This window comes from Mastacembelus armatus, chromosome 5, assembly GCF_900324485.2.
Source record: "Mastacembelus armatus chromosome 5, fMasArm1.2, whole genome shotgun sequence".
In the NCBI taxonomy this organism is placed as follows: Eukaryota; Metazoa; Chordata; class Actinopteri; order Synbranchiformes; family Mastacembelidae; genus Mastacembelus; species Mastacembelus armatus.
In genome coordinates, this window is record NC_046637.1 from 9838871 (window position 1) to 9859540 (window position 20670).

Sequence of the window (20670 nt, forward strand, 5' to 3'; positions counted from 1 at the left end):
CTGCAATAACTGTGAATAACAATTGTGAATATTGCAAATATGCAACACTCACTCAGAAGCACACACTCTCTTCTACTCTCTGGATTTGACCTACTTCTTATTCTATTTCTATTTCCAATTCTATTTCTATTTGCCTTCCTATTCTATTTGTATCCTATTCTATTTCCCCGAGTTATATTTGATTAATCTATGTACATATTGTGTTAACTGTTGTGACAAGCACATTGAGACCCACTGTAGCGGAGTCAAAATCCTTGTTTGTCCAACATACTTGGCAAAAAACCTGAATCTGATTCTGATTCACAACAATGGGACAGATGAGGTCACAGTGACCTTTGACCAACAAAATGGAATTAGTTCATCATTGACTCTAAATGGACATTTGTGCCAAATATGACAAAATTCCCCCAAGGCTTTCCTGAGGCATCATGTTCACAAGGAAGGGACAAAAAAAAAAGACAAGCTGTGGAGATAGAACAATATCATTTAAATTCAGCATAAGGCTTAGTGTACAGATGAGTGTTATCAATCTCATCTCATCTTATTCTCATCAAGAAAGTGAATAAGTGTATTTCCTAAACTATCAAACTTTTTTTAACTGTATCTAAAAACACTTGCACACATAAATTTTAAAGTGTGATTGCCTGCACAAACTAAACTGTGAGCTGTCTTACTGTTTTGCCCTTGGTTGCGTCGTCTTTGATGCTTCTTGTAACACCAGCAGCAAGGAGACACACAGCAGAAGATGAGAGTCACACAGATGACAATGGGGAAAACAGACCCAAAGATGCTTCCCACAACCATACCAGTTTGTTGGAGTTTGTTCTCAGAGCTAAGCCTAAAGAAAACAAAAACAACAATTTAAGGATTCGCCTACAGTGATTAAAACATCATTATTACACGGGAATAATTTGCTAATTAATAAAGTGCTGCTGTAGAAGACTTATTTTCTGCAACTATCATGGATTTCTATTTAAACTGGTTTAAAGCAGGATCACACCTTGCAGGGCAGCTTTTTTGGGTTTCTAGAGTTATCCGGTACTTTTCTTCATGGCAGCAGTATTTATTGTCACAGCCTCCACAGCAGTACCAATCGCCACATTGCTGAGTGTCATGGTAGAAATTATCCTTATGCCAGTAGCTGGTACAGTAATCAGCTGCAAGATAGAAAAAATGGGTCATGTTAAAAAGTAGTGAGTGTTACAGATAAGCAGAGACACTAGGCCTACAACACGAACAGATAACTTTGAAAGCTAAACTAGGAGGCTTTAAACATAAATGTGCATTTGAGCTCCAAACAAAGATCAGTCCCAGTGGTCTCAATGAGACGTATAATCAAAGTTGTTATTACACAATAGCAACTGTTAACTGACATAACTTCACAGGATTCTCAGCATGCGACTGAGCAAAGTCCATAAGACCCTAAAAATGTTAAATAAATGCCAGAATAAAACTCACCCCATACAGCCGGGAGCAGGATCACACACAGAACACATGTAAGACTGGACAAGACGCTTGAAACCATAACTGCCATATCTGAATAAGAAGTGGCTCTCACTGTAATAAGACAACTGTTTTGACTTGTCTGTCAGTCCCGCCCTTTAGTAAGTAAACCAGCCGCATTCCTAGCTTCATATGAAAGACGTACAATGAGTTAATTTAGGAAAAATATGTATATATATATATACAATACACTAGACGCTCATATGTTCTGCTCTGAATACCTTTACATAATACAGGACCCTTACTTGCAGCAAAGTATTTCGACAGCGGTAGTGATATGTTTCATTATGGTGTCTCAGTCTAATCTTCCTCTACCACTGGCATGGAAAAAAGAAGAAAAACCACAGGAACGTTTAGTTTCACTTTCTGTTCCTCTGCAGTTGACAAATATAGTGGGTGGTAGATGTAACATGGTCATACATCCAACCCAAATTTGCTTTGATTAACTGTCTCAACACCTTGCTCCATGCCCTAAGTAAATATATATCAAAATGTATTTTTATTCAGTGTAAAATAATATGTCTAGTTGTTACTTGTGTGTTTTTTTTTTCTCCAGGAAGTTACTTCATCAGTACTTTTGAAAGGCTGAAATTGTATTAGGGTCATTTGGGTAAGTTTTTGTATTGGTCCATAATTTTCTGGTAAGTTTTCTATGTAGAATATAAATTGGGTCTAATAAATTGGGACATTATGAATTTTCTTAAAAGCAAGTAATTGGTCACATGTTATTGAACATTTATTCATTATTACTGCTTACTTTTCTATACATAAAGTTCTCATTGCAGCAGCAGGAAATCTGCTTCGCAGAACAATGCAAACAAGAGATGCAAATTTCATAGCAACGAGATGCAAAGCAATCATAAAATGAAGCAATCATAGAGACGCAACACGACTCCAAAGTGACGCAAAAAGACCACAAAAACCATGTAGCTATTAATAATATACAGTTTGTTAACTCCAAAAAAACGGATTTATGTTCGACTTGTCTAAATCCACCGCTATAATGTAAACCAGCCTTCGGGGCGGAACCTCGGCCGTGTGAAGACGCGCTATGCATAGACGATCTTTGCAAGCAGCTCGGGTCAGACCTCTTCCAGCTGTTGGGGGAGATTCCCACTTTTCAGACTGAATCCGGCAATCTTGAAGTAGTCATGGCGTCAGGGCTTCTCAGTGTTATTGTCGTGCTGGCTTTGTGTACACTCCTCTTTACGAGTGTATCTGGTGAGTGTGTTTTTTTTAAGCTCTAAAATGCTCATTCGTGTCGTCGATGGTTGATTAACAGCGTGTTTTAACGTTAGCTCACGTCGACATAACGGGAGTCGACGACGGTGGGTTAACGTTAGCGGCCACAACCCGGGCTCCGGCACACCACATTCGGGGCGATGTCTGTGACGTTAGTTAAACGTTAGCTTTGCCACCGAGAGCCACACATCGTTTCCACATTAGTCTGTCTCTCATAGCCCGTGGGAGATAAAGATGATTAGGGCAGGGTACGGTCAGCATCAGTGGACAAAGAGATACACACTGTTTAAACGTTAACGTCAAAACGACCCGAGAATTGACGCAAAAACGACCAAGGAATGTCCGGGTCGTCTCTCGCTATAGCAGGAGTCAGGGACCTTTTACATGTCTGTGCCCTCGGAGTTAAACATTTGAACTCCCGAAATGTTTTATATTAGTCTACATATTAACTCACTATGTACTCTACCCTCACTGCCCTGCGGGGTTTGCCTGTTTTTTAGGCACAACTAGCTTTAACGAGCTGCAGTCTAACTAAGTATCCATGGAATAATGTTGTTTGTCAGCTGTAGACTGTGGACTTGTCACTCTGTCCATATTTATTTAATGGGTTGGACATAATATTACAAGGGACTCTCCTACAAAATTAACCTCAACCTCCAGATGAACCACGAAGTTCAAATAACACCTCCTAAACAGTTTAGTCGGAACTGATCATAATCTTCATGAAGGTGATATTTTTCACTTTCACCAGGTGCTCCTGGCACTGAGTGGAAATAAGGTTGTACAAAATAGTATATGTGTGTAATTTAAGAGTTAACTCTCAACAGTAGGATTAAGACGTTGTAATCCTGTAACGTGGATGTGTTGTAACAGTTCCTACTTTCAGAAACTGTGTCTGAAAATAGTGAAAATTGGCCATTATAATGTTCTAGAGTCCAAGGCACCATTTTGAAATAGTTTTCTCTGTTATAGACAGTCCAGACCGAAAAATATTCAGGTTATTAACCTGATAAGGAAGAAAAGCAGCAGATTCTCACACAGGACAATGTGGAAGTAAAGAATATTTGGCATTTGTTGCTAAAGGAGTTATTAAAACACTTAGTAGCGTTTAAAAATAGTTTTATGTCCATCAACAAATTGATTGAGCTTTATTGGATTTTTCTCGAACTTAAGAATAGAGCTGATATACTAATTTTTAAGTGGATTGAGGCCTGTGTGTGTTTCAATAATTTCCTATCATGTTTTACTCCTATTTGACCTATGTCTGACTGTTAAATCACCATTATAGCTTTGTCTTTGGTAGTAGCTAACCCTCCCTTCTCTCCTCTCCTGTGTTTTGCCTGTACTCTGTTACAACAGGGGACAATGACTGTAAGGCCTACAGAGATCTATCCAACAATTACCAACCACCCCAGTACTGCTATCCAACAATTTCTGAAACTCTGAGATTTTGCTGTGGTACCTGCATTAACAGATACTGCTGTAGCCAAAGTTTCCTTCGTCTTTCTGAAGACAAACAATCTGACTGGTAATTTGTTCTCTTTTATTCTGTAATAGATAGTAAACTGTCTGCAAACCACAGTTCACAATGTGTGAGTGTGAATGTTGAGAGAGAGACAAACAGAAGTGGGTTCCTTTCCAGACTTTACCATAGTTAAGTTTGTAGTCTGTATATATGAACTGATTTACATCAAGAAACAGGAACTTGTTTCTTCCTGTGCTCAACCACTACATCAGGCTAATGTGTGAAACAGCTACATCTTGCACCTAAAGGTATCGTTTACATTACCAATAACAGATAGGTTAAATACAGATGTAGCTTACATGATATTTGGACAAAGTCTGAAATGTCAAGCTTTTGGGAGAAATTACATTTCTATAAATAAGAATGGGATTGGTACAACATTGTGCACACAGACTATTTATTATTATTATTATTGTTATGGATATTATTATGGATTTTGAAGTACCAAAAAAAAAACACAAATAAGTGATAAGTAAGTAAATTAGTAATAAGTACGTTAATGTGATTGTAAATTTAATAGTAAGCAAATAGTAAATACCTCTTGGGCCTATCATCCTTGTTACTATCATACTTTAAAACTTTGGTGTCATTGTGAAACGATTAAATTTCTTTCAGTCAGGCATTAAAAGGGTCTTAAAATTTAGCTTGAGGAATCCTGCAGAATCACTGGCTTGACACCATTTGGCTTTTTTGTCTGCTGTTCTGTGATAGTAAAGCAATAGCAACATATACATTGTTTTGCATAATGTTTTCTTTGTTTATTTTTCAGTTATGATGGTGCTTATAATTTAAAATTACCCATAATCCTTGGTGTTGGTGTCGTCCTTTTGCTTATCTTCATCTGCTGCTGTGTCTGTCCCTGCTGCTGCCTGTACAAAATGTGCCGCAAGCCACAACGTAAGTATCCCTCCACCAATATTTAATACTGTCTCTGTTTCAAAACTGGCAGCTGGTTTTTGGAATTTGACTGTCAGAGATAGGCCCCATAATGTGGATGCACACATTTTTGCATCCATGAGGTGCTGATAACTTGTGAGGTGCTAATGATTTTGCCTTGCAATTGATGCTCTTTCTGTCCTTTTACTGTCTCTGGTTGAATTGTTTACGAGCTTACAAGCCAAATTCTGATAAGTTCACATCCTGGATCTGGACAGCAAGTTCACACATAGAATCGGTTAAGAAGTTGTTTAATATAAACAGGCTCATAAATAGAAAGCAACAAATTTCTACCTGGTAGGTAGTAATGTGATCCAGAGACACCTAGTCAGACAAAAACTAGTGGAGCCTGTTGACACAAACATGTCTAATACTGAAAAGGATGTTTAAGCATACAGGCATCAAGTCATCATTTTTCATGTATGCTTCATTTTACTTTCTGTTTTGTAAAATTATTGCCAAGATTAAATATCCACTGAATCCCACTGTCAGGTTCTTGATATCACTATAATTGTGGAACTCATACTGTCATGTAAACAGGGAACTATCTGTTTGCATGACACTAACTTATTTGTGCCTGCTCCGCCCACTCACGTGGCTCTTACGTGGCTTATGTACCTAAACTAAACCCTGCTCATTCCTTTTCCTTACATTTGTCCCAAACCAAAGATAAGCTGTTGAATCCTTTTGAAAAAAATATTAGAATTACATAAAAGTTGACTTTTTGCACGGCACATACCAGATGTCCAAACAAATGATGATGTGTTCAGCTAGTTGAAAAATCTTTTAACTAACAGCCTGGAGACATGTTCTGCTGCTTCTGCAGCATTTTGCTGCACACGTGCAGGTTTCCTGCACACAGCCAGCATATTCAGGCAACCTGATAATAGCATCTCAACCTACATAGGCAGTCAGTGTGTATTATTTCTTTTATTTGTTTAAAACAGTCAGACTCTCGGTTTCTAGTGTGTTGGAGTATATGTCTGTCTAGACAACATCAAGGGTATCACTGGAGGACTGTAGGTTCACCCACCACAACTTTTATTATTGCACAGAATTGGTCTTGCTAATGACACAGACCTTGGGACACAGAATACAAACTGGTGTGATCTTACCAAAATTACAATGACAAGCAAAGGCTATGTGACCCTGGCAATTTTAACAAAGAGGTGCTTTATTCAGTCAGGTCCAAAACTGTGAAGGTCTTCATTTGACATTTGTGTTTATATATCTTGAGAGGCTGTGCAGAGTTTAACTTGGTTTCTGTGGTGAGTAGTGTGTTCTGCATGTTGATGATACTGTAGAGTCATCTAAGGCAATTGGTGTTTTGGGGTTTATGCCAGACTTAAATCAACTGCAGCTCCATCACCAGAAAGGTCATATCCTTAACTAATTTTACATCAATTTTCTTTTTGTTTTTTTTTTTTACAAGTGAGAGCCTGTTTATTCTTTGGTGCCATGAATCAGAGCTCAATATTAGGACTGTTCCAAGACAGATTCACCAGAATAGACCAACTTGTTGTTAATCACTCCATGTTTATCATTAAATAATGTCCTTTAAATTCTCCATATAGCATTGTCTAACTCCATGTTTCTCTGTCCTGCATGTCCTAGTTATATATTTTAGATTTTATTTTAGTTAATTTTAGTGTCATATATAAACTTCAAATTTATTCATATTAAGGCACTTCATGTCAAATGTGTTTTCTCTCCCTGTGAAAATATACTTGTACCACATGTCTGGACTACCTATAAATTACATTCAAGAGAAAAGTAAATACATGAAAATTAGTGAATGCCACAAATTCTGTTAAATCTCAAATCTTTATGTTAAGTTATTTACCCTTATTAGTCCCACAATGGGGAAATTGCATTACCCACCCAAAGTGCACACACACAGCAGTGACCACACACTCGGAGCAATGGGCAGCCATTCGGTGCCTTGCTCAGGGGTCTCACCTCAGTCGTGGTATTGAAGCTGCTGCCCCACCGACAATTCCTGCCAGTCCTGAGACCCGAACCCGCAACTTTCGGGTTACAAGTCATTTTCTTCTTCTTATGACCTGCCTTTGATCCCCTTCTCTATGCGAACTCCTTGAAATGTTCCCGCAGTGGAAAAACATGCCTGTGTTTTATGTGTATTTGTGTTGGCACTTAAGCATATGCACTGTGCCACACACTCCTGTGCTTCCTGTCAGTTTGGTTTCTTGACTTCAGCTTTCGACATGCAGTGACTAAACTCTTACAGAGAGCAGGTCTGAAATACAAGCAAGAATGTGGATTCGCCAACTCAAGATGTTGCATGTCGGGATCACATCCAAGAATGTGAGAAGTCCACCTTTACTGACTCATTGTTTCCACAACAACCACAACAGACCATCCCATGTCATTTACAGGAAGTGGTCATGATGACTCCCACTCTAAATAAAATAGAAGAGGGTTTTGCATCCATGAGGGTTAAGAGGGTTGCCTAATCTGGGCTCTGTAGTAATACAAAGAGTGTCTCCAAAATCAAACAGTTTGGTGGTGAAACGACGCACCAAATGTTCCCTCAGGGGGTTTTTTTCTAGTAAAACAATGCTGCCTTTGTATTTAACTTAATTTAAACAGTGACAGGTTTACAGTTGAAGTCAAAACATTAAGGGTCCCTGTAAGATCTCTAGGTTGCTTTTGTACTTATAATTCAAGTAATATGTTTTGTGTAACAGTGACAGTATTTAAAAAAAAAAAAAGAAGAAAGCTAATGCAGTACTGACCCACTCCGAGTGGGTCATGGTAGAGACCCGAGGCCAAGCTACTGGCTCAGAGATTTTCAAACTGTGTGGTGTGTATCCCTCGGAGACCAACCTATTGCGAAATGAATGCGTGTACTACTCCTTTTGAGTCATAAAATCTGAACACATAAACATTAAATAAATTAAGCTTTCCAGTAATGATCTTATTTCGCATGTCCATCACTAAAACATTTTTAAATCCACTCTCAAATCGAATCTATAAAAAGACATTCCAGATTCTGTCTGTGAATCTTCATGTTAAGTTTTTAGTATTAGAGTAGTCCAGTGAGAGTTGCTGGTAAAACCAGAGGTAGACTTCCAAATAGGAAGTGCTAAAAGCTAGTTCTGCATACTTGTAATGTTTGCCAAAATGTAAACAAAATTGGCTAAAATGACAGTCACTGTATGCATCAGTCACAGTGAGACTTTATAACAACTTATCTTGATTTAAAAAGAGCAGTGTCCCTTACTGTCCCCTTTAAAATGTTCTGGGTACAAAAACATTGATTTTGGAGAATTTAAAGTGAAAAACTGACATGCAGGAATTTTTGTGACATCAGAACATTTGACATGATCAATTTGAGAACTTGTTGACTTTTTTTTTTCTCAGTTCTATTTTATTATTACCACTGTCAGGATTATAGAGTGAGAGAATTGCAGAAGTGAGGGTTTAAAGTTGGATAAATGCAGAAGTTGTGGTCTGACTTAACTTATCTTGTATTTTAATGTTGTAATTTACAGCCTTTTCTAACGGCTTTAGAGAAGTGTTGTTTCATACATTGATCATTTTTGGAAGCTGTAGTTTTTGGTGCTCTTGAATTGTCTTAAAGTGACGTGTTTCTATTATTTTATTAATATCAATGAGGCTAGGTTGTTTTATTTGACTGCATTAGTTTTGAGCTGGTACCTAACAAACTGTAAGTGTTCAGCTCTTTGTTGGAGGTGGTGGTTATGCTCCTAAAATAAGTGCTTCTTAACCAGGTGACATATTTAGCATTTATTTGGGGCAGTTTTATGCTGCAAAACCTGTAGAGTTAATGTTTTTACGCTTTATATTTTGTTTGTGAAGACTACTTTTTTTATTATTGCTGAACTGTTTCTCCCATAGATGTACTGTCCCACCTCATCTGAAACTGTAATTTCTTATCTGTTTCTGTCTTGTGTTTGCTTACAGCTGTGATTACCACCACGACACACACCACTGTGGTCACCGGCACTCCTCAGCAATACCCCCAGCAGCAAACTGCAAACCTTGAGCAGCCTCACGGTTATCAAGGAGTCCCTTATCCACCCTACCAACCTGTGCCAGTGCAGCCAGGATATGGTACCCAGCCCATGCCAACATTACCCTACCAGGGCCAACCATTCACCCCTGGACCGCCTCCAACATATCAGGAAGCCAGTGAGTGTGGTCTTAGTTTTTGTTTTTTTATTATCACTGACACAAGTGTGACTGGGACAAAATTTCTTTAATAAGCTACAATATACATATTTATAAAAAGATTGAAACCAAACATAAACTTGCATCTCCAAATGCTGCACCCCACCTATGAAGACCTATTCTTACCCTACCTTTCAAAGGAAATTACTCATAAATGTACAAATTGGCTTGTGTGATGTTGTAAACGGCACACAGAGTCAGCTACAGGGGTTGGACAATGAAACTGAAACACTGGCCAATTTAGTGTTGGGGGTTTCATGGCTAAATTTGACCAGCCTGGTGGCCAATCTTCATTGATTGCACATTCCACCAGTAAGAGCAGAGTATGAAGGTTTAATTAGCAGAGTAATAGCACAGTTTTGCTTAAAATATTGCAATGCACACAAAATTATAGGTGAGTTCAAAAGAGGACAAATTGTTGGTGCGCGTATTGCTGGCGCATCTGTGACCAAGACAGCAAGTCTCTGTGATGTATCAAGAGCCACGGTATCCAGGGTAATGTCAGCATCCCACCAAGAAGGACGAACCACATCCAACAGAGGTAACTGTGGACGCAAGAGGAAGCTGTCTGAAAGGGATGTCCGAGTGCTAACCTGGATTGTATCCAAAAAACATAAAACCACAGCTGCCCAACTCACTGCAGAATTAAATGTGCACCTCAACTCTCCTGTTTCCACCAAAACTGTTCGTTGGGAGCTCCACAGGGTCAATATCCATGGCCATACTAATGAATTATTGTGGTCTAAAACCAGGCGTTTCAGTTTCATTGTCCAACCGCTGTATGTGCACACATAGTGTGCCTAAAATTTTCCAGTTTCCCAAGGTGAAACAGATCTCTAGGGGAATGGACAGAAACTAAGCATTAACATAATTATTGTACAGCACTGATAATTGCATAGAGTTTTTTAGAAGCACAGAACAAGCTTCAACTAAAAGAAATAAGAAGATAATGTGCACATGCAGTTCTAGTCACTTAAAATTGCTGCACTCGGAAGTGAAATTGCTGCTGGTATATGTTTGGGTCATGTCTGGATTTTGGAAAGCAGGAAATCACACAGTTACATTTTTAGAGTAGACTGAAGTGTGGTTACTGTCTAAGCGTTTTGTTTTCTTTGTGTCCAGCCGGTCCTGCCTACCCTCCCAACCTGATGCCTAACAGCCAGGCTGCATTCACCCCCGGCCAGCCAGCGTACCCTATACATCCTCCTGTCCACCTGCAGCCCAACGCTCCGCCCACCAACACAGACTACTTTACCCAGCCTGCATACAACCCAGATTATGTTGCGCCACCACCCAAGACTGGATAATGGACCATATTGCTACTCTCTAAACATGCCACTTTCACCATGCTGCAAACATTTCAGAGCAGGGCGGCACTGGAAATGTGTAATTTGAATCAAGATCAGAGTTGTTCCTGAGCATGTTGGTTCATGTGTTTTGGTGGTTAAATATTGCAAAGTTATGAGACATTTGTAGTTGTTGAACATCTGTATCTGTTCCTTTTAAGAGTTGCCCAGGGAAAATACTGATACAGCTTGGCTTGTATTGCATGAACCTACAAGTGGTGAGATTATACTGGCTCTATCACAGTCATTTGGCAAAATTAATGTGATACTACCATGATTTTTAGAGCAGCTGATGTGCTTTGACATTTTTCAGCCTTCTGAACATGCAACAGTCCTACTTGTTTATAATGTGACAGTCAAGTGCATTCGTCAAACTTTAAAGATTTGGTGGTTTGGATCTTTATCTCATTGTTCTCTTTCCAGTTTTTCAGATTACCGCTATACAGAAGGTAATATAAGCCAACAGCAATAGGGAACATTGATTATCTTAATTGCACCAAATAAGGCTTGTACATAAAGTTCACTTTAAGTTTTTTGTGTGTTCATGGACAAGTGAGGTTTTACATCAATTTGTTTTCTCTTTCTCAGGTTATTTTTATTATTGCTTTTTTTTGCAATATAACAGTTTTACACAGCTGAAGTGCATCTGCAGCTTTAAATGAATGAACCAAAGTAGGTACATTTCTTTATTCATTCCACACACATTTACATTGAGTCCACAAAAAAGACATAAATCAATATGCAAGAGACAATTGTGCCTTCTTAATATTATGTGCATATCAGTTAGAACACTTTAATTTCCCATTTTTCTATTTATTGTGCTGGGTATCAAGTGTTGATCTGTCATGTTTTTTTATTAATGTTGCATTACTTGTGCTTAACTGTCAGCTTAACATCCAGAATTTGCTGCTATTACGTTGTATAGCCTCTCAAATGTAGTTACAATCCAAACTGTGCTGTGCATCGTCGCCATTGCCTTTATTAGATAGAACAAACATGAGGTTCTTTTTATTGAGGTTTCTGTCGTTTGAACCAAAACACAAAACAGGCCTTCCTTGGTCTTCTCTGCTTTGCTTTCTCGTGTGTTTTCCTGTAATAAAGCCATCACCTTTCTTTCTGCTAACTGAAATTACTTGAAAATAGTTTGACATAAGTGACCTTTTTTTCTGTGACCCAGCTGATTCTTATAGATACAATCACAGGTCATGTGATAGATCAGACAATAAACTTTTGAGCCACATTGTTGAAAATCCAAGACATTTCAACTTACACTGTTGAGAGAGAAAATAGTACCAAACATGTTCAGTTTGTGTTGTGATGTGTAATCATATGCAAGTATCATGGGTACAGGTTTAAGTCATGCCTGTGTGGTATGGGAGACTGCATGCCAGTTAATGGATAGCATAATGTTGTGACATATCGTCACAAATAAACAGTTTTGCAGTTTATTTGTGGTGATTTGTGAAGAAAGTGCTTGTGTTTGTGAATGTGTCTTGTATCAACCTGTTGGTTTGTCAGTGCATTTCACTGTAGGCTTGCCTTCCGTCTGAAATCTGTTGAAATAAGTGTTCTTTCTGTGGTTTGAGTCCTTGGGCCACTCTTGATTCTTCAAGGTGCCTTTGAAGTATTTTTATTTGTGTGTTTGCATTATAGTCATTTATTGGCCATTTTTATTCTTTGGGAAAAACAAACCAGCAGATTTATACCATCTGTGTGTCTTGTCCAAGAATAATTGTCATTGATGTTACTTTATGGATATCACTTTTATTTTGTTAAAAACCCATTCTTGTTGTGCAGAATTCAAATAAATATATTTTCTGTTTTCCCCAACCTTGGTTGTTTTCAGACTAGAAGGGGATAACTGAAATTGCATTTCTGTCAAGTAAATGTTTTGACATCTACAAAAAAGGATGATAAAATGAAAAAGACTAAAATCACCAAATGAATGATTGTTTTACCAGAATGATTGTAAGTTAGTTGAAGGAATGAAGGTAATTATTCCGAGAGCACTGTCATATTAAAAGTTAAATTAAGAATAGAATGTTGAAACATTTCATTTTATGGGTCTTTCACAATCAAATGATTTCTTAGGATGCTCCAGCAGATCCCTGTGACCCTAATTAGAATTAAGTGGGTATAGATGGATTATTTCTTAGGTTTATTTCTTAGATGGATTATTTCTTAGGTTAACACTAGAGTATTATGTAAGTATTGAGTTACTATATTTAACACTTAATTCCTTCAAAGCTTGTAAGTCAGATTTAAAAACTTTATGCAGAGACAGTAGTGCACAGACCTAATCGGTGGTGCCCAGCACCTTAACCGACTCCCATAGAAGAAAAGATATGCACATGCTTAGACATAAACCTGATGATTAACATTAACCCTACACTCAAAACAAAAGCTAATTCGATTTTGGCAAACTTAATATTAAAAACACACTATCCCATCAAAGGTAATAAAAAGAATCTATGTTGAATTTGTTTGACAAATATTCTACAATAGTTCCCCATTCAACAGCCTAAACCCAACGTTCAGTTACAGAAGTAATTCTGGCAGATTTAAATAAAAGACAGAGTGAAGTCTTGTAGATACCCCTTTTGCAATCAGCAGTGAAGCCTAAAACAGGTCTCTAGAGGGCAGCAAACCCCCAAGTCTGTCCAAGTAAAGGAGGTAACTTTATGATGAAGACTATAGACAGAAAGAATTACATATAGATTCAGATGCCACAGAAGAATTAATTGAAGACACTCTTTTAAAATGTGTGACATGCTGATCTGCAAACAGATGCAACATATTAAAACAGTTTTTGCCTTTTTCATATACATAAATGTACATTAGTTTTAGCTTGATGTACCTAATAAGGTAATAAACAGGCACAGAAAAATTAGGTTTTCTCATCAGCCCAACTTCAAAAGTACAAACTTTATACTGCATATGATACTGCCATGTGTTCAAGAATAATCTCAGGTGCAATGACTGTTTCCACACCAGAGGCCACAAGCACACACACACACACAAAAATCTACTCCACCACATCAACTAATTTTTTTAGTCCTCAGCTGAAAGTAGAATTGATGAATCAGTGTGGCAATACGTTAGAATATAACACTGAACACATTGCTGCACAGAAAAACTGGTGGAATATAAGGTTAACTAAATAACTCAAGCATTAAAGTGCATGTTTAAGTGTTTGTTCTTTGACTGCTTCCATTTTTTGCTACTTTATACTGTATACTATTGGTGCTGACACATGTATTATTATCACTTACACCTTGTATGTACTGTAATTGATGATTCTAGCCTGTTATAACCCTTTTAGTACATATTCACTGAAAAGAGTTTATACATGGGAAGAGGTATTGTACTTGTAAGCGAGTATTTATACACTAGTACCAATAACGTCTTATATTCGTCAATCACTGCAGAAAAAGATGGAACCAATGAGAGATAAGGGCGTCTGAACACACGCTGGAATTCATCTCTGACGTAAAACAACTAAGATCTCGCGAGAATGTCATTCGTTATCGCTCGTGGAGGTTGGCTCTTATAAGCCGCTGCACGTCCGCGTCCTCTTCGTTCGTCCTCAGTGCAGGATAACGACCCTTGTCTCTCTCACCTTCTCTGAAAACGGCTTGTTTGGGCAGCTTGGAGTAGTTTATCTGTGTTTATCTCTGTCTAACACGCGACTGATAAAGGAGGACTTTGTCATTAAGTGCGAAGCCTTTAAGAGGTGAGGTTTTCTAATTTAGCGGTTTCGTATTATATCCACTTCTGGTTGTAGCTTCCTAGCTAATGATAGCAGCCCAGCTAACATCAGGTGAGGTCAGCCGGTAAAGATCACGGTCGGTCGGGCTAAGTCTGAGCTTTTTACAGTAGGAGCTTCCCACGGAAACTCCTACTGTATTGCTAGTTAAAGTTAGTACAGACAAGTCGTGACTCTTGCTGTCTCAAAGTCTAGATAACCACTGCTAAAACGACTTAGGAGCATTTGCAAGTGATTCAGTGGGGATGAAATTGTCGAGCTTTTAATAGCAACAACTAACGAGGCTGGAGTTGGTGTTTTCTGTCCAGTAGTAATGTCATAGAGATTTCTGAATTCGATCCAGGTTTCAGCCCCGCAATGACTCATATGTTGTTTTATGACTTTGGAAGAAAATTATGAAATGTGATCCAAATGATCGTAAAGATAACCTGGATAAGTAGCGTTAAACTAGTTAAAATAACGTCTACTATTATTATTTTTTTAAATTTTGTTTCTGGCTCTTTACTTGAAGTTGTAATAAGCACAGTGGTGATTGACATAAGCTATTTATGATTGTACGCAATAATACATGATTTCTTATAGGTTTGGTACAAAGTAATACTCAGGCACCTGATGCAATAAGTAGGGCAGCTTATCCAATCAGTTAAATATGATTGACACAAAATGGAGAAACTCATATTCTCAAAGAGCTGCACAACTAGTTGATAAATCATTTCATATAAATTGAAAACTAATAGTTTTAGGTAATCTTTCAGTTACCAATGTAAAAAAAAACAACTTTTTTTGTTGGAGCTGCACTGTTTTGAGCTGCTTTTCTAAATCAGTTTATTTTGAGCTGCTTTTCTAAATCTGATTGCAAACTTAGGTTTGTGACTTTTGGTCACATATGTGACATTTGTTCAAAGCCTGTTGTTTTTAAGACTTAAGACATCACAAACATTTTTTCAGTTCCTTTTAGATTCCTTTAAAACAATTTATCTACCTGTGAATTTCCTCATATCGAAAAAAATATATGTAATTCAATGTATGTATTATTATGTAGTGTGAACTACATCAGTTTGGATGGATTGACTATATTCAAGGTAAACAAGGAAAAGAAGTCCTTTTCATTGTACTGTGTCTTTAAGAAGAAATTACTAAACTATACTCAGCAGGCATTTTAATTATGCATCATCTATTCCCTTTAGACCTCCAGACAATCATTACCACTGCCCACTATGGATGTGATTGTGCGACGCTGTCCATTCCTGGCACGTGTGCCCCAGGCCTTCTTCCAGCAGTCCAAGAAAGCTCTGGTAGTGTATGCCCAGCAATGCCCTATCATGATGGAGCTGGCCTCAAAACCTATGGCGCCATCAATGGCACGTGCTCTCTGCACCTCTTCCCCCCTGTACCAGAAGACCGAGGAGACCATGACTGCCGGTGAAGGTGACAAAGAATGACTGCACTGTGTGACGTGAAATGTGGAAGTAAATGTGATGTTGTAAGTATTGATATATTGCATGTCTAAAACTCTTTTTCTTACAGCCTCCAAAAAAGATGTGGAGCCCATGCTGCCTGCTGGTCACCCTGTGATAACCTCAGGCCAGGCTGTGGCCTCCAAATGCCCTTTTCTGGCAGCTGAGATGAGCCAGAAAAATAGCTGTGTGGTCCGCGAGGTTGGCATGGAATTTGAAGAGGATGTTCAAGAAGTCCGCACTGTCCAGAAAGGTTAGAAATTGGTTATATTTTGTTTATTCAGTGCATTAATTTACACAGAATGTGATGCCATTTTGCTTTATCTTTCTCTGGACTTGTTTCAGAAGTGACACCTGACCAGGTGAAAAAGCCATCCTTGGCCAACACCATTAAGGGAAGTGGAGGAGAGCAGGTTAATCTAATGAAGACCCTTTTGAAGCAGAGGCCAAAAAGCGTCTCCCACCTGCTTAAAGACAACTTGCCAGGAAGTTGTAAGTTTTACATTTACGATGTATTCATATTGAAAAATATTAACAATGGCCTGTTATAGCTGTTGGAATGGCCAGGTTATTAAGTTGCCATACTGCCCCTCTCCAATACTATCATCATACTTGCACTAACTTCTCTCATATTTGAGTTACTTGTTGGGAAACTTTGGTGCTTTTGAATAAGTTGAACTCAGATTGTTAGAATTGCTTCATTCTTAACATTGCAAGCGTTGTTGAGCAGCCACATTAAGCAAGCTTTGTCTTCCTGTTCTGAAAGTGTCCCGCTTCCATTACGATGACTTTTTTGAGAAGAAGATAGAAGAGAAGAAGAGTGACCACACATACCGAGTGTTTAAGACAGTGAATCGTCTGGCCAGCGAGTTCCCCATGGCAGACGACTTCACGGGTTCTCTGGCGGATAAGAGGGAGGTGTCTGTGTGGTGCAGCAATGACTACCTGGGCATGAGTCGACACCCTCGGGTTGTGCAGTCAATCATGTAGGTACTGGATGAGTTGCATGTGTACGTGTGTTGAATAAGGACATTTCATTCAGTCTTGGTTTAAGACGTTTGCATGCAATAGGAGATTTACATTTCTTGCCTGCCCACATTCTCAGTGTTCTTTACCCTTTCTCCCCCTGAGAGAACAGGGAAAACTTGAGAGGATCTGTCACAGCATGTAATAATTGAAAACAACCTGACACCCATTGGTGATTTGATTTATTGTTTATGAAGGTGTAGGGTTTCAGTTAGTTCACACCTAAACCTCATGGGTCCCAATGAAGGTGTTCAGTTTTTCTTTTCACCTTGTTTGAGCTTGCCCTGGTCTCTTGTACCTTGTACAGCAGCAACACCTTCTTCCAAACCACCCAGCAACTCTTGTTTAATTGCTTAAGTTTTCCATTTACTGTAGTCTTACACCTCCTTAAAAATGTATCATCTATATCTGGCATACAACCATGCTGTTAGATCAAATAAATTTTTAAAAATCTCTGTGTGTTTTCCAGGGATACTTTACGAAAGCACGGGTCAGGGGCAGGAGGCACTAGGAACATTTCTGGGACCAGTAAATTTCATGTGGAACTGGAGCAAGAACTGGCTGACCTCCACAAGAAGGACGCTGCACTGCTCTTCACTTCCTGCTTTGTGGCCAATGACTCCACCCTCTTCACCCTCGCTAAGATGCTGCCTGGTATATAAAACATCTCTACAGAGTGAATGTGTATTTGTTGTTACTGATGTGTTAAATAGTAACTTTGATGTAATTCTGCTCTCTTTCCTCTGAACTATTTTAGGCTGTGAGATCTACTCTGATGCAGGCAACCATGCCTCAATGATCCAAGGTATCAGGAACAGCGGAGCTAAGAAGTTCATTTTCCGCCACAATGATGTGGCCCATCTCCGAGAACTGCTACAGAAGGGTGACCCCACCAAACCAAAGATTGTGGCCTTTGAGACTGTCCATTCCATGGATGGTTAGTTTGCTTGTTTTTGTTTTTAGCATTGATAAAACTTACTTATTTCAGGGTTGTGCATTTGATAATATATAAAAATGTTAAGAGTTATAATAAATGTTTGAAAGTATTTAGCTTAGTCCACAGAAAGCTGGACAGATACAACCTGAAGCCTCTGAATTCTGACCATGTCCTGTCTGTGCTTCTGTCTTCTATGTGTAACACAGGTGCTGTGTGTCCACTAGAGGAGATGTGTGATGTGGCCCATGAGTTTGGTGCCATCACTTTCGTAGACGAGGTTCATGCTGTGGGCTTGTATGGCTCCAGAGGAGGGGGCATTGGAGACAGGGATGGTGTCATGCACAAGATGGATATCATCTCAGGGACCCTAGGTTAGCATGTAATCTCTATTAAAACAAATAACTGATATTAGATGAAGGATTTGGACTTTTATGCCATGTGAAAACGTTCTTTCCTTGTCATCTTGCTGTGATCTTCATTCATAAATTTAAACAACTACTGCCAGATAGTAGGATTCCTAGTATTCCGATTTGTTGATCAGGCCTCAGCTGTGTCACCCAATATGCAAGAGAGCTTAAAGAAGCTGGAGCAGCTCTGTTTGTTGCTAGGAGACTGAGGGCTCTTGTTATGGTCTTATTGAATTACTCTGTGTCTTTGTGTTGCTGTCAAGCAGAGGGAACAGTTCTTTCTAACTGAGAGCTCTACAGCTCTGTAGCTGCCATTTCAGGAAAATCTAGTTTCTGAGATTAGGGTAGGAGGATTTGGTATAGACCACTGAGTTTATTACAGTGGCTGTTTCTGAACAAGAGTTTAGTTTGAAAGGGAATGTTTCTGGAGATGTAGCAACAACCTAAATTAAAGAATAACCCCTGATGTGTCTTGTCCTCTTCAAAGGCAAAGCTTTCGGCTGTGTGGGAGGTTACATTGCAAGTACGTCTGCCCTGGTGGACACAGTGCGTTCCTACGCTGCTGGTTTCATCTTCACCACCTCTCTGCCGCCAATGCTGTTGGCTGGAGCCAGACAGTCGATCCAGATTCTTAAAGGGGAAGAGGGCCGTGCTCTGAGACGCAAACACCAGCGTAATGTCAAGCTGCTCAGACAGATGCTGATGGACTCGGGGCTGCCCGTGGTTCACTGCCCCAGCCACATCATCCCTGTTCGGGTAATTTAGAATTCTAAATTTATGGCCTAATGAAGTTAAATTTGACACTCTAGTGGTACACACACCTTCGTTACAATTTAAAGCCATACTAAGAAGTTTTTAGTTTCTCTGCCAAATGGCTCTGTTACAATCATGGTGTTATTGTTATTATTATTAGGTGTCCAATGCGGAGAAAAACACAGAAGTGTGTGACATCATGATGAGTCGCCACAACATCTACGTGCAGGCCATCAACTATCCCACTGTTGCCAGGGGAGAAGAGCTCCTGCGTATCGCCCCGACACCGCACCACACCCCTGAGATGATGAAATACTTTGTTGGTAAGTTGGTAATATACTAGATGTGACTGTTTTGATGCATAGCTTCAGTTGGAAACTAAACTTTGAGCCTAATGAGATGATATTTGCTTTACATTTAATTCATATACACTCTTTTGTTTTCCCTCATCAGAGAGACTGGTGCAAACATGGAAGGAGGTCGGTCTGGAGCTCAAGCCCCACTCATCAGCTGAGTGTACGTTCTGCCAGCAGCCGCTGCATTTTGAGGTGATGAGTGAGAGAGAAAAGTCTTACTTCAGCGGCCTCAGCCACCTTGTCTCAGCCTGCGCATAACACTACTACTACTACTACTCCTACTACTACTACTCCTCACCACTGCAGGATTGAGACGGCACATATATATACCCATTCCTCTGTCACTGTCATAGAATGTATTAATTCTCTTTGATAAGTCCTCCTACACATATTCAGAATGCTCTATATCCAGATGTTCTATATAGTACAAATAAAATATGAGACGGAAACTAAGTCAGTCTTTGTGTGGTATTCTTTTTGTTATTATTTTAGAAAGCAAAGAATGTGCCATTTTGCTTAGGAGCCATGATTAAGAAGGGGAAAGGCACTTTCATATATACAACAGCACCAGTCAACCATTGGTAATACATGAAAGGCAGCTTTGATAAAATAAGTTTTAAAATCGGTTCAGGTTGTTTTGTTGATGTAGTTATATTTTCGGAAATGGGTTAATGATACTCTGAGATGACACTACATTAATGAAAGAAGGTCAAGTTATGTTTTGTGCTTCATACAGTGCAGTAGAGGATAGTGAATAGTTGTATGAGGCTACAAAATTGGGTCATAAGAATTGGTCTGGCTCAACAGATGAAAAGGCTAAGTCTTTGTGTAGTGGGGATAGTGGTCTTAGTGACCCAGTTACTTTGATCCACTAGCCTACTTGTAAGAAGCTGAAGCGTGTTGTTCTGTAACCTGTAACCAAGTCTGCAATGAATCCATTAAGACATTGAATTTGTGCATGCATTTAAGGATTATAAAGAATATGTTTCTTAGTTTAGGTTTGAATGTGAGTGCCCCCCAGTTTGAGCAAGCAAATAGCCTACATACCAGTTCACATAATTTATTCTCTCAAAGATCTACGGAAACATAGCACAATATTAATTCAGGACAGATGGGCGTTTGTGGAGTTACACAATTACCTCGAACACACCATTAGAATAGTTGAAGTTAATAAAATGCAACAGGCTATTTTTATCGGGTG

General features: G+C 39.0%; 3 protein-coding genes across 5 annotated transcripts in view; 2 read left to right on the plus strand and 1 right to left on the minus strand.

Annotated features, from left to right (window-relative positions):
• itga7 (integrin, alpha 7) overlaps positions 1-1866 on the minus strand; it is a 43539-nt gene extending 41673 nt beyond the window's left edge. Inside the window, exons 1-4 of one of the 3 annotated variants that reach the window (XR_003295692.2) lie at positions 1459-1866; positions 1001-1157; positions 807-838; positions 675-708 (exon numbers count right to left, since the gene is read on the minus strand). Coding sequence is in view for 2 of the 3 variants with exons in the window: in XM_026306867.2 (XP_026162652.1) it covers positions 675-708; positions 807-838; positions 1001-1157; positions 1459-1534 (299 nt within the window). In the remaining variant the exon portion in view is untranslated. The remainder of the gene's footprint in view (positions 1-674; positions 709-806; positions 839-1000; positions 1158-1458) is intronic. The other 2 variants (XM_026306867.2, XM_026306868.2) reach the window with 2 other exon arrangements.
• Positions 1867-2409: 543 nt separating this feature from the next.
• On the plus strand, positions 2410-12639 carry LOC113130339 (protein shisa-5-like). The gene is made up of 5 exons (XM_026306871.2): positions 2410-2724; positions 4105-4273; positions 5040-5167; positions 9155-9382; positions 10544-12639. Exons 1-5 carry the CDS (start codon positions 2655-2657, stop codon positions 10726-10728), a joined length of 780 nt encoding a protein of 259 aa, XP_026162656.1. The 5' UTR covers positions 2410-2654; the 3' UTR covers positions 10729-12639.
• Positions 12640-14332: 1693 nt separating this feature from the next.
• On the plus strand, positions 14333-19727 carry alas1 (aminolevulinate, delta-, synthase 1). Its single transcript, XM_026307884.2, has 11 exons — positions 14333-14500; positions 15721-15961; positions 16061-16243; positions 16336-16482; positions 16757-16976; positions 17486-17670; positions 17774-17953; positions 18160-18324; positions 18848-19116; positions 19274-19436; positions 19567-19727. The coding sequence occupies exons 2-11, from the start codon at positions 15751-15753 to the stop codon at positions 19725-19727; spliced, it is 1884 nt and encodes a 627-aa protein (XP_026163669.1). The 5' UTR covers positions 14333-14500; positions 15721-15750.
• Positions 19728-20670: the final 943 nt, after the last annotated feature.

Coding starts and splice junctions, on each gene's coding strand:
- alas1 (XM_026307884.2), top strand. CDS start 15,751: ATGGATGTGATTGTGCGACGCTGTCCATTCCTGGCACGTGTGCCCCAG. Junction 16,244..16,335: donor AGTCCGCACTGTCCAGAAAG/GTTAGAAATTGG, acceptor GACTTGTTTCAG/AAGTGACACCTGACCAGGTG. Junction 18,325..18,847: donor TATCATCTCAGGGACCCTAG/GTTAGCATGTAA, acceptor TCCTCTTCAAAG/GCAAAGCTTTCGGCTGTGTG.
- LOC113130339 (XM_026306871.2), top strand. CDS start 2,655: ATGGCGTCAGGGCTTCTCAGTGTTATTGTCGTGCTGGCTTTGTGTACA. Junction 4,274..5,039: donor GAAGACAAACAATCTGACTG/GTAATTTGTTCT, acceptor TTTATTTTTCAG/TTATGATGGTGCTTATAATT. Junction 9,383..10,543: donor TCCAACATATCAGGAAGCCA/GTGAGTGTGGTC, acceptor CTTTGTGTCCAG/CCGGTCCTGCCTACCCTCCC.